The following is a 12350-nucleotide window of genomic DNA, read 5'->3' on the forward strand; positions in this document are numbered from 1 at the left end:
GATGTGCCTGAAATGCCCTCGTGTAGGAGAGGAGGATGGATCGTGAGCCCATGAAGAGAGGAAGGAGGCTCCTGTACAAATGTTCCAGCATGATCATGTAGAATTACAGAAATATATACCATATGCTATGTATACCGCATCATTACTCCAATTTCCGCAATGACTCTCCCCGTTGGAAACAAAGTACCCCTTACAAATATTCCAAGTATACGTTTCAAAGATGCTGTGTCGATATCTCGACAGCCATTGATTTGTTCTATGCTCTCTTTACTCAAAACTTAGTACAATCCCTCATCATCACTAGCCGTTCCATCCTGAAATGTAGCAACGGCCTTGCCCTTGCCCTTTCCCTTGCCATTCGTAACAGTGCCATCATCTTCGGACCCGTACTCATCATCATCACTATCTAGCGCCAAGGCCTTCCCTTTCCCTTTGGACGACACGGCCGCAGTCGCCTTCCCCTTCCCCTTAGAACTAGCCCTCGAAACAATCGAGGACGCAGAAACAGCCCTGTTGCCCCCAGCCGACGAGACAGCCGCAGGAGCGGGCCGTTGCTGTGGCTGCTGCTGCTTTTCTGGCGACCCCTCGAAGCTAGCCCTCACACTCTCGTAATGCGCCAGCTCGCCGGCACTGACACTCGGCACGAGCTCGTTATGCGCATTCATAAAGTCCTCCTCGGTGACCATCACGGCAATGTCCTCGGGCGTGGCGTGGTGATCAAAAAAGTAGGCCGTCGAGATGGGTCCCTGCGGCCTCTCGGCGTTAATCTCGCGGATCTTTGCGTCAACAGCCGCGGCTTGCCGCGTGACCGCCTTGAGCATCGCGTCACTGCACAATGCGTAAAAGTCGGCTCCCGTGTAGGTGAAGGGCAGGCGGTCCGCAACGGCTTGCAGAGACACTGCTGGGTGGAGGGTGAATCTAGGGGGAAAGTGTCAGTATACAACATATGCAAGATGGGTATCTTCGTGGAGGAAGGGGTGGGTGATCTTACTTTCGGGTGAGAGCCTCGAGGATCGTACGCTGCTTGTCATGGGTATCTGACACGCCGAGATAGAGCATCTTGTCGAAACGTCCCGGACGGAGGAGAGCGGCGTCGAGCAGATCAGGTCTGTTCGTGGCGCCAATGACGAAGACGCCGCCACTGGTATCGTCGCCTCCCGACATGCCGTCCAATTCGGCGAGGAGTTGGGAAACGATGCGGTCCATTACACCACCACTGTCTCCCTGATTTCCACGCTTTGGCGCCACCGAATCCAACTCGTCGAAAAAGACAACGCAAGGGCGGGCATCTCTGGCACGTTGGAACACACGTCTGACGTTGGCTTCTGACTCACCAATGTACATGTTGAGCAGCTCGGGACCCTTGACACTGAAGAAGTTCAAGCTGTACTCCGTTGCAATAGCCTTCGCCAACAGGGTCTTTCCGGTACCGGGAGGTCCATAGAACAGGATACCCGACCTCTTCTTCATGCCCTTGGCGAAGAGTTCGGGCCTCTCGAGGGGCAGCTGAATGGTTTCCGTCACTGCGTCCTTGACATTGGTCAGACCACCGACGTCGTCCCATGTGACGTTCGGAATCTTGGGCGCGCCGATGGCGCCTGCAAAGTTCTTTCGCGCGGCTTCGACCGCAACTTCAAAGTCGCTCTTGGTGACGCAACGTGCCATCGGTCCGCCAGCAACCTGAAGGTCTCGAACCGTCACGGTCTGGCCCCCAGTTTCTGTTTTTGAAGAAATTTGCTCCAGTCTCAGCCGCTGTGCGATGAGTGCCCGGTCAACCACGTCTACAAGGTCACCTGCCACCAGCGCTGCGGTCTTCAAGGCGATGCCATTGAGGTCGACCTCAGGGTCCAGGTTGATACCCCGGTCTTCGATGATGGCTCTCAAGATACCTTCACGCTCAGCTTCGTCAGGGGCTCCCATCTCGAGTTCGTGACTAAATAGTCCGCGAACTCCATCCGGCACCTTGTCGACGTCACTGGTTGTTGCAATCAAGACCCTTGTGTCCTGAAGAATCTCCTTCATCGTTGAAACCAAACGCTCAGCCGTCAGAGCCTCAACATGCCGGATCAGCAAGGCTGTGGTTTCTGGACCGCAGCTCATTGCTCTCTCAGCTCTGGTTCGCAGGAGACCCTCTGTCTTTACGTCACTGCCGCTAGTCCCAGCTTCACTGAGAATATCATAGGCGTCGATCGAGTACGTGTGCAGGCCAATGTCTGAACAAGCGTCCGATGCGATAGCCGCTTTTCCAATGTTGCGGTGAGTGGCAGTTACCAGGATCGCAACAGGTGGCATCTTCAGATGAACAGCCCTGGGACTGGTAGCTGCTGCAAGCAATTCTCGCAGACGCCGCCGGAGAGGTGAAATGTAACGCTGATCTTGTTCGGGAAACGTCAGTGATGAAGCACTTGGCGCTTTTGACGGCAATCTCTTCACACCCAGGTAGTATGGCCAGGTGTTGGACTTGGTTGCGGGGAGGCGATGCGTGGCGAATCCAGAGCCGTGCATCGCGACAGACGAGCTGTCGATGCAAGCGACCCCTCCCCACAACTCCTCGGACTGGTCGTTGTCGGCATCGGACTTTGCGAACTGAATATGCCCAACCTTGAACCATGCTACTTGATCGTACCTCGACGATCCTTCTTTCGACAAGGCCATCACGTCGTCAACTTCCGATCCATTGCTTCCGCTGGGCTGCTCTTGAAGAGCTTTACCCAACTGTGTGTCGATCGGTACGGCGATGAGATCGCCAGTCCGTACAAGTCGAATCTTCTGGGCAAAGTAACGCTTAAGACCACCCAGAACCGCCGACTGGTAGGCTCGTTCCGCGGTCACGGGAGAGCGAACATGCTGTATCGTGATATCGCGTGCATAGGGAGGGCGCGATGCGCTGGTAAATTTCGGAAGAGTGCCCTTTCCTTGATACGTTCCTCGTTTGATGGGTGCTAGTCTGAGATATGAGGGCTCATCGAGGTTTGCCAACAAGATTGGAGAAATGTATGCTGCCGGACTACTGGGTTTCTGAAGCTGAGACTCGAAGAACGACAGCCTACGTTCGCCGTGCTTTGCGCTTGGTATGCGCGTTACTGGACGCTGAGTGTACCCCTCTGGCAGACCGTACACTCTTACAGGCCTCCAATTGGACTCAACAGGCTCGAGTGATGTGAAGCTGCCTAGGCCAAACGCACCGAAACCGTTCGTGGGGGGTTCTTCAGCAGCCTCGACACGGACCCAGTCCCCTGAGAAGCAGCCGATCTTGGACAAAGAAGATATGTCTACGAATATTCTAGCTTCGTCATCGTCCTCCGGCGCCGGTTTGGGATGAAGAAGGTCCACGGGAATGGTACGAATCAGCCCCTGAGCCTTGAAAAGTCGACCTCGGGGCCGGTCTGGACGCGCCGTAGTCGCAGTGAAGTTGGAAAACACAGAAGCGGGGGTGGCAATTCCATTAGTCTTTCGCCCTCTCCCAAGGGTCATCGGAGTCCCTGGCTGCATTGTGGACACGCCACTTGCCGCGGTGGTAGGCAGCGTTGGAGCCTGCAGAGAGATCATGTCGTCCATGGAATCATCGGAGAGGTCGTCATCTTGATCGATGCCGGAGAGTTCCGATTCCTCTGTCTCGGTCACGGAGTCTATATCCGTGTTCGCAGCGTCGGTCTTGTACCGGTCTTCGGCAGCCGAGTAGAACTGGTCGTTGGCCGTATCATCCTCCTCATCTTCGGGAACGCCGTTTAGGCTTCGGTTCGGGGGGATGGAAGGAGCGACTTGGCCGCGCTTCGTATGTACTCGTCCTCGCATCAAGATGATCTTGGTGCTCTCGGACAAGATACCCTGGCTGACAGGCTCGCAGAGCATAATCTTGCCCGGGTTTGGGGGGATATGGGTGACCGGGTGTGGTGGGAGCGGCAAAGGGAAGAGGTCGCCAGAGTGCAAGACCTTCAGGCTCCCCAATGCGACACGCAAGGCCGAGATCAGGCGGCCTTCGGGAGCATCGGAGTCTGTGGGACCTTTGCCATTCCCATTGCTCGGGTGATCGCGATAAAAGGTGCCTTCGCCCTGCTCCAAGCGCCTCGTCAACTCGCTCTCCAGGCTCACATATACAGTATCAAGCGAGAGGGTGACTACGTCGAGTATTTGGATTTCGATACCGCTGCGGCTGTTGCTCGAGAGTTTCGATGGCGCGACTTGTTGGAGTATTGTGGCGAAGCTCTGCAGTGACAAGGACGAGGGCGAGAACTGGACAGTCGAGGGCTTCAGAGCCGACGATTTGACGACAGGCACTACGGTCCAGGCGGTTTCGGTCGCGGTAGGGCTCGGTTCCCAAGGAGCGATAGCAACATGGTGTACGTCTTCGGAACCATCTTCGTGAGAGAGTTCTGCGCATCGATAGGGTCAGCAGTTGTACATGCGAGATTGGTTGCAATGGGCGCATGCTTACCGTCGCGGAGGTGGGGGAAGAGGTCTGCGAACAGGTCCTCGGATATAATGCCCACGTCTCCCCTTACATTGTGGTCGTCGAGGATCAGCCTGGCTGATATGGCTGGCTTGTCTTGCCTACGTCTTCGTGCTCTCCTGCTTCTTCTCGCCTGGGACGGCGGCGCGAGTTCCGAGGTCGTCATCCTGCTGTGTGTACGGCGATAGGTGTAGAGCAATTCAGATGCACATCGCACAGAGGGAGGGATAGGAAGTTATGAAAGTCGGTAGAGAACAAAAAGGAGAGATGGCCACAGACAAGTACACAGTCAATTGATGTCGGGGGTATCAGCAGGAGTAGGGATGTGAGGCCATATCGTGATCTCCGTGTTGACAAGCTACGGTTAAGCTATCCAATGGTCCCTGGACTGGGCTATAGTCGGGGCCCGCCCATCCCCAGCTTCGGCTTGGGGAAGTCTGCCTCGGCATTGGCGTGTTGCCAACTGCAGCCGGCTCACCTCCAACGGCTCCAACCTCCTGGGGTCTCCGCTGAGGGCAGCACAGGCCTCTCGAGTCAAGAAAACCCGTGTGGGGGTTGTCTGACTAAGCACATGGTATTAGGAGTCAACCCCGAACAACCTCCGATTCCATGTCCGATAACGCTCCTACAACATACGGAACAGTCCCCAAATGTTTTATACAAAGACCTGACGGCGAAGAGTTATGGCATCCGAATTCTGTGCTGAGAATCGCATGGCCTATGGACTGTCAGCCTACTCTAGCAAAAGGCAAAGTTGCGAGAACCCAGCTGAGACTTAGTACATGCTGGCGCCGAAAGATACCTAGTAGGTAGCACAAGGAAATTCAGCCAGCGAGAGTATGCTACTGTCTACCGTACTAGACAAGCATACAAGCAGGCATCAACGGCACGGAGGATCCCACACTGTCATTCAGTAAGCAGCTGTATTGTGCATTACTTGATTCGCGGCTTGAATACGCATACGATGACGATGAAAAACCCATCTTCGGGAAGCAAGGTACCCAGACGGCCCGCCCTGACCCAGTCGATGGAGACAACAGCGGCTCCAAAGATCCAAATACTCCGTCCAAAACTTACACAGCGTCACAGCCTCACCTTGATAGAAACGCAGCCAGGGTTTGCAAGGCCAGGTAGCAACCTCCGAATCTACTGTAATGTTCTTAACACCCTTTATGACGAGAGAAATCCGCTCGTCAGCTTCCTAAAGATCCCAGAGTGCTTTTGTCGATATATCTTGCCACACGAACTTAATGTACAGTCATATACACAATAGAAAATACGATACGAGAATGAACTTGGGCGGGTACAAGACATCGACTGTGCTATTGCGGTCATCGTTGGCTGAGGCAGGCTCCCCTGGGATATGCCATGGGGCTCTAGCCATCACCAGCACTCGCACTCGTATTTCAGATGCTCAGTGTGATTAAGATTTGTCCATGATCGGATGTCATCAGGAAAGTTCATGGCAGGCGCGCGGAACTCGAAAGGTTACGACGATACCTTGCGTGAGGGAAGGCGATTGGTAGACTACCTAGTCGCGAGTTTTCGACCCAACTCATTTGCTCATTTCCAGTGAATCAGTAGCACAGATAGAATTGTTCAAGATCGGGTTCATCAGGCTTAATTGATGCTGCGAGGGTCCGCAGACATCAATGATGCTCGTTTCGTAAGAAAAAAACGAGACAGGATCGTCACATGCTTTTTCGTCCAAGTAATTTCACAGCGTCTGGAGACTGGCACCCAATCATGGCACGGCCTTGAGCAAATGCTCCGAACAACACACACAGCAATGACGCAAGCGGGGCTCCTCCCTGTCCAAGCCGCAGACCAGACTGCAGTTACACTCTCTCCCGTCTCTCTCTCACTCTTCCTTCCCGTGCGTTCGGCTGGTTCGACGCTTCCGAGACCTCGAGGCTCAGCCGGCAGCGGCTGGCCGGCGCCTCATTTCTCGCTCTTCCGTCGTCTCTTATTGTTGTTTTTTGCTGCAGCCAAAGGAAATGACAGGGAAGGAAGGCCCGAGAGAGGCGCCAAAAAGAGTTTCAAATGGCAGCGGCTGGGCCTCGTGGATTCCAGGTTACTGCTTCCGTCACCCGTGCTTGGGATTCGAGGCGCAACTTCGTAAGGCATGGCCAATGTCACCCTGGAGCATGAGAGTGAGCGCGATGGAATTCGATCTGGACCAACATCGACGTCAATCACACCACGATTCTTGCGGTGAGACCGACTGGTCAACAATCGAGAGCAATACTTTTTGATGGCTGCTACTTGCAAATTGCCCCTTATCTTTGTTGGTCTCCAATGTCCCCTAGTTCGCCTCTCTCTCCCTTTTCATCCACCCGCCAACCCGTTCGTGCCGTTTTAGCTGCTTTCCAATTACCAGACGAGGACATTACTTTGAATATCCCTACCCGTACATCCCCAATTTACTTTCACACCCCCCACGCCTCCCACCCTTCTACGTCCCGGATCTACACTTTTGCTTCCCTGCCTTGGACAATCCTCGACACCATCTCCGTGATGCCTGTTCATGCCATCAGTGGCTGTGAAAACCACCATTGACAAGCAGAACTCTACCTCGATCAATATCTTACCAACTTCATCTCATATCCTTATTCAGTCGCGCAAAGAAAGCGACCACACTCTTCCTTTCCGCGCTCGATTCCCTTCAGAAACGAAATTGTATAGTTCTCGCGTTCGTTGCCGATCATCCCTTTCCCTGCGCGACCGTCGCATACAATCTTGCAACCCCCGAGCGTCATGGGCAACTTTTCCGAGTCCCCGGAGCGCGGCCGAGAACGGTTACACGACAATGGCATCGCACACGCTGCTATCGAGTTCGCCCAGCAAGCCGAGAAATTGTCACTGCAAAAAAGCGAGAGTAACGACAACAATTCCGAGGTTGCGGTCGAAGCTCGCTTCGTAACACCTCAAGATCCCGTCATAGTCACATCGGACGGCAAGAGACTACCGGGTGTACCACTTCAAGAGGCACACAAGTTGAATATTCTCAAGGAAGAACTTCAAGACGGTTCAGCTGTGGCCAAGATCAAGGAGGGAAATGACACGGACGGAAAGGTCACAAACGCCGGTGTGCTATCAGAGAAACGAGAGAGGATTGTCTCTCTACCGACCGATGCAAATGGGAAATCCATGCAGAAATCAGGTGAAGCACCTCTTCGTCGCCAAACACCTCCCTCACATACCAACCCATTGTTTCCACCTCTACCTCTCTACGGGCCTCCGTCAATGTTTCGTAATTTTCAATGCTTGATATTCCGTGTTTCAGCATTCTTCCTCAGTTTGGCCTTTCTCGGGGTCATTGTACTTGGTGCGCTCTTCACCAGCATCCCACCGCTGTGCAAGAGGATCTTATATCGCCTGACACAGCAAAATCCCGATAAGAAGCGGCCCTTCCACGAAGAGGAGGCACGCAGAGCCAAGAGTCGCAAGGAGGAGAACAAAAAATGGAAGCGCAACAAGACCAGCGACAGGCTGGGTAAAGTGAACGAAGCTGCTGATGAGTTCGTTCCGACTGAAGGGGGACCAGACCCGATCGTCTGCGACGTGGGCTATTACGCTCGCCGTGTTGGCCTGGATGTTGAGGAAATCGAGGTGCAGACCGAGGACGGCTTCCTCATTGACCTCTGGCACGTATACGACCCCAAGGAATACACAAGAATGAGCGAAGACGATAGGTCCGACAGAGGACCCGACATCTTCCAGTCTTCCAAGAAAAAGCTCAAGGATCCTAGTCAGAAGCGCAAGTTCCCTGTTCTGCTCATCCACGGTCTCCTACAAAGTTCCGGCGCATATTGCACAAACGACGAAAGTTCGCTCGCGTTCTACCTGTGCAAGTCTGACTACGACGTCTGGCTGGGCAATAACCGATGCGGCTTCAAGCCAAAGCACACCTCGCTCAAGTACACCGACCCAAGGATGTGGTGCTGGAACATCCGACAGATGGGCGTCTTTGATCTGCCGGCGCTCACATCGCGCGTGCTCTACGAGACCGGCTTCGAAAAGATCGGGTTGATCTGCCACTCACAGGGCACTACCCAGACGCTGGTCGCACTCGCCAAGGAGCAACGGCCAGACCTAGGCGAAAAGTTGACCGTCTTCTGCGCGCTCGCGCCGGCCGCCTACGCCGGTCCCTTGATTGGCAAGATGTACTTCAAATTCATGAGGATCATCACTCCGGGCATGTTCAGGTTGATGTTTGGCATCCACGCCTTCATCCCCTTCATGATGCAGATGCACCAGCTGCTTCACCCAAAGGTCTACGGCTGGCTCGGGTACAAAGTCTTTTCTTTCCTCTTTGACTGGACGGACACGAGGTGGGATCGCGGTCTCAAGGATCGCATGTTCCAATTCGCACCCGTCTACGTCAGCGCGGAGTCGATGCGCTGGTGGCTGGGCAGAGAATGCTTCGCGCGACACAAGTGCATCCTCTCAACAAAAGAAGACGTCCGCGCCGAGGAGAAGGAGGATAATATCAACGGCCAGGATGCCAACAACACCAACGGCAATAGCCACACGCTCCGAGCCGACGATGCGGACGGCGTCATGTCGCAACGGACCGTAGACGACCACGTCCGCAGACCGAAGGGATCCACAGCTTGGTACAACGAGCAAGTGCCCCCGTTTGCGCTCTGGGTCGCGGGCAATGACGACCTCGTGGACGGAAAGAAGCTCCTCCGCCGCTTCGAACGCGGGCGCGAGCCGCACGTCAACGTCGTGCACAGCAAGGTCATACCAGAGTACGAGCACCTCGACGTCATTTGGGCCATGGACGCGCCGGAACAGGTGTTTAAGGAGGTGCGCGAGGTGCTGTGGAAGACGTGCGACGTCAGGGACGCGTGCCGGGTGCCGGTGGCGTGCGAGGAGGTTGAGCAGTGGATACGGCCACCGTCGAGGAAGCTCGCTAACGGAGCCGTGGAGGAGAGCCAATCTAGCAGTGACGAGACCGAATAGAGGTCGGACTCGTACGGGAAGCGACAGTGATTTCTATCAAGCCATGCCGGATCTGTTTTGTGGGATACACTCTTGACTTATAGATACACAAGCTTTGGCTTTCTTTGGAGCGGCGGGTATCGCGAAGGAGTAAACGGTGTTGGCGCATTGGAATACATCACTTGGGAATAGGGATATCAGACGTATAACCTATGAGTAATGGTAATGGAAATGAGCTCTGATTGCGCAGGATATGGCACCACTGCCAGTGATTTGGAGGCCTGAACACATAGATCATGACACCAAACATCAGTGCAAGCCTTGGAACAAAAGCACATATGCGGCGGATTCGACGAGGAGACCTAGCATACCGTCTGAGATGAGAGCTATAGGTTTTCCCCTCAAAAACATCAAACGACCCGCTTCATCTGCAAACATCATCCAACATCATTCCATCCCCTAAGCCCCTACTACTCTTGCACAGTGACTATGCGTCTCCCACAGGCTTCCCATCGTTCTGCGGCACTGCCGCTTTAGGCCTGGAAGCTATTTCTGCCTCCTTCGCCTTCGAACCCCCAGCATCCTCCTTCTTTGCCTCAGTGGCCTTGAGCTTCGTCTCGGTTTCACTTTCTTCTCCGTCTTCTTCACTGTCCTCGCTGCTGTCGTCGCTATCGTCTTCTTCGTCGTCGTCCTCCTCCTCCTCCTCGTCATCATCTTCTGCAGGCGGCGCTGCCTTGACTTCCTTCGCAGGGGCCGAGGTCTTCTCTGTCGCGGCAGCCTCCTTCGGCGCAGCTGTCTTCTCCGCCACGTCGGGCTTGGTAGTGTCCTCGGCTTCCTCCTTTTCCGGTTCCTCCTTGATAGCCTCGGCCTTCTCGACCTCAGCAATCCTCTTCTTCTCTTCCTCTTTCTCTTTCTTCAACTCTTCCTCTTTCTTCGACGCTTCCTCCTTCTCTGGCTCCTCCTTGATGACCTGGGCCTTCTCGACCTCTGCAATTTTCTTCTTTTCCGAGTCTTCCTCGTCGGAGTTCTCCTGGCTGGGCTCTTCCTTGATGGCTTCGGCCTTCTCGACTGCGGCAATCTCTTCCTGCGATGCAGAAGCCACCTCGGCGCCCATGTGGACCGTCACGGGCTTATCGACGTCGGAGGGCTTCCACCGGGCTGTTGTCGGCGACTGGAGTGTCTCGCGCAGAGCGTCTGCATTGGTTGCCGTGTTAGCAGTGATACCCCAAGAGCCCGTAGTCGGCGATTGAAGACCGAGGGGCTTGGCGCTCTGGGCCGACGAATCACTGCCAGTGCTTGCTACGGAGGGCTTTCGGGGCGTTTCCGGGGTTGCGGTCGTAGGTTCGGCAGCGGCTTTGGCTTCGGCCTTCTTTTCGGGCTCAGCGGCGGTCGTTGTTGCCGCGGATGCAGCCGCAGCTTCGTCCTCGGCCCTTTTATCTGCGGCTGCCTGTACCTTTTCGCGCAGCAATTTCAGCCGGATTTCCTTAGCCCTCTTGGCTGCCTCGTCGGCGATGGACTGGTGTGACGCGGTAGTAGCACTCTCGACAGGTGACTTTGGCGTATTGGCTGGCCTGTCTTTGGCAGGCGCTGGGGCGCTTGATGTGTCGTCCTTGGGCAAGGGAGGCGCCGGCGGTGGCGCAGGAGCGGATGAGGAAGACTCAGATGAGGAGGCAGCGGCAGCGGCTTTCGCTGCCAACGTGCCCTTTGGTACCTTTTTGATGATTTTCTTCTTGACGATTTCCTTGGGTTTATTGTTGATATCGGGGATGGTGAATTCGTCGTAGTAGATCTTGACATGTTGCTTGAGTTCGCCATATTCGTTCCATTCTTCGATCTCGACGATGTCCTGGTAGAAATCATGGTGTCAGAAGATGGCAAGCCCAAGGTGCCTAGCACCGAGTGAAGGGGTGATGTCTTACACCGAGGACGAGGCCTTCTTGTATGAGGGCTGGGAGCTTCCTGGGTCGACCCGAGGCGTCTTTGCCGGCACGGCGGCCCCAAAGCATGCGGGCCTTGTCATCGGTGGAGAGATCGATGGCTTTGAAGGGGACGCGGTTGGCGCGCAGGATGGTCTCGAGACGGGACGTGGCGGTCACGATGTGCATATTCCCAGCGGTCAAGGAAGTGAAGATCCACAGGGCCGGATCGGTAGAGAAGGTGGTTGCAGTCAACTGCGCCATGATGTTGGATTCGGTATGATTCGAGGCGGGTCGATTCGATGGGATGCCGGGAAGAGCTCCTAAGCGTGAGGAGAGGGGAGGAAAGGGACAGCTACTGGGAAGCTAAAAGGGGTCAGATTCGATCAGTATGAGCTTAGGAAATATCGAGATGTAGATGGCAAGAATGGCGGCACAAGACAAGGCAATATGCATGGTGGGGAGCCTTGCATTACGTACCTTGTGACTGATTGTTCTTTGGGATTCTCGATGACATGTAGCTAGCTGCGTTCCAGTGAGACGATGCAGTGCTGCATGATACGCCGGTAGCGGTTCAGCGGCTGCTGGTGGGGGTTCCACGCAGATGAAACTCGAAGGGTCGTGGCTGGAGACGGTTAGTGCTCACCTCTATGTACAGCGGCTTGTGGCTCTGCCTTCAAGCAGAGAACTTAAGTTAGCTTACCTAAGGCACGCGGGGGCGGGGTCAGATACGTATCTTAACTCCGTACATACAGATATCCGTAGATTACAGTGCAGCGGTGTTGACCTAAGGTATAAGGTACTTTATGCTCAACTCTGAGGTACGCCGTGAGGTTGAAGATCAAAGGAAGGTATTCAGGCTCATAGTGTCTTTCCCTCTTGCCTGACTGGACGCTTGAAAACGCAGCTGCGCCTGATGAGTCGAGATAATGGAAAGCGGCCAGAGTGAGGTGGCTTCCCAAATGAGCTGGCAAGACAAAGCTGCAAGATGAGATGTTCAAAAGTGGAAAGCGTCACGCGGTAAGCGCCGTCCA

General features: G+C 54.8%; 4 protein-coding genes across 4 annotated transcripts; 2 read left to right on the forward strand and 2 right to left on the reverse strand.

The window, feature by feature from the left end:
- Positions 1–278: 278 nt before the first annotated feature.
- On the reverse strand, positions 279–4616 carry CLUP02_05994 (peroxisomal biogenesis factor 6; the record flags this gene model as incomplete). The annotated part of the gene is made up of 3 exons (XM_049284998.1): positions 279–918; positions 992–4373; positions 4436–4616. 3 exons carry the CDS (start codon positions 4614–4616, stop codon positions 279–281), a joined length of 4203 nt encoding a protein of 1400 aa, XP_049142141.1.
- A 2132-nt stretch (positions 4617–6748) lies between these two features.
- On the forward strand, positions 6749–7009 carry CLUP02_05995 (uncharacterized protein; the record flags this gene model as incomplete). Its single annotated transcript, XM_049284999.1, has 1 exon — positions 6749–7009. One exon carries the CDS (start codon positions 6749–6751, stop codon positions 7007–7009), a length of 261 nt encoding a protein of 86 aa, XP_049142142.1.
- Positions 7010–7207: 198 nt separating this feature from the next.
- On the forward strand, positions 7208–9421 carry CLUP02_05996 (sterol esterase; the record flags this gene model as incomplete). Its single annotated transcript, XM_049285000.1, has 2 exons — positions 7208–7613; positions 7737–9421. 2 exons carry the CDS (start codon positions 7208–7210, stop codon positions 9419–9421), a joined length of 2091 nt encoding a protein of 696 aa, XP_049142143.1.
- A 466-nt stretch (positions 9422–9887) lies between these two features.
- On the reverse strand, positions 9888–11580 carry CLUP02_05997 (uncharacterized protein; the record flags this gene model as incomplete). The annotated part of the gene is made up of 2 exons (XM_049285001.1): positions 9888–11246; positions 11320–11580. 2 exons carry the CDS (start codon positions 11578–11580, stop codon positions 9888–9890), a joined length of 1620 nt encoding a protein of 539 aa, XP_049142144.1.
- Between the last annotated feature and the right edge of the window lie 770 nt (positions 11581–12350).

The sequence above is a fragment of the Colletotrichum lupini genome, chromosome 3, assembly GCF_023278565.1.
Source record: "Colletotrichum lupini chromosome 3, complete sequence".
In the NCBI taxonomy this organism is placed as follows: Eukaryota; Fungi; Ascomycota; class Sordariomycetes; order Glomerellales; family Glomerellaceae; genus Colletotrichum; species Colletotrichum lupini.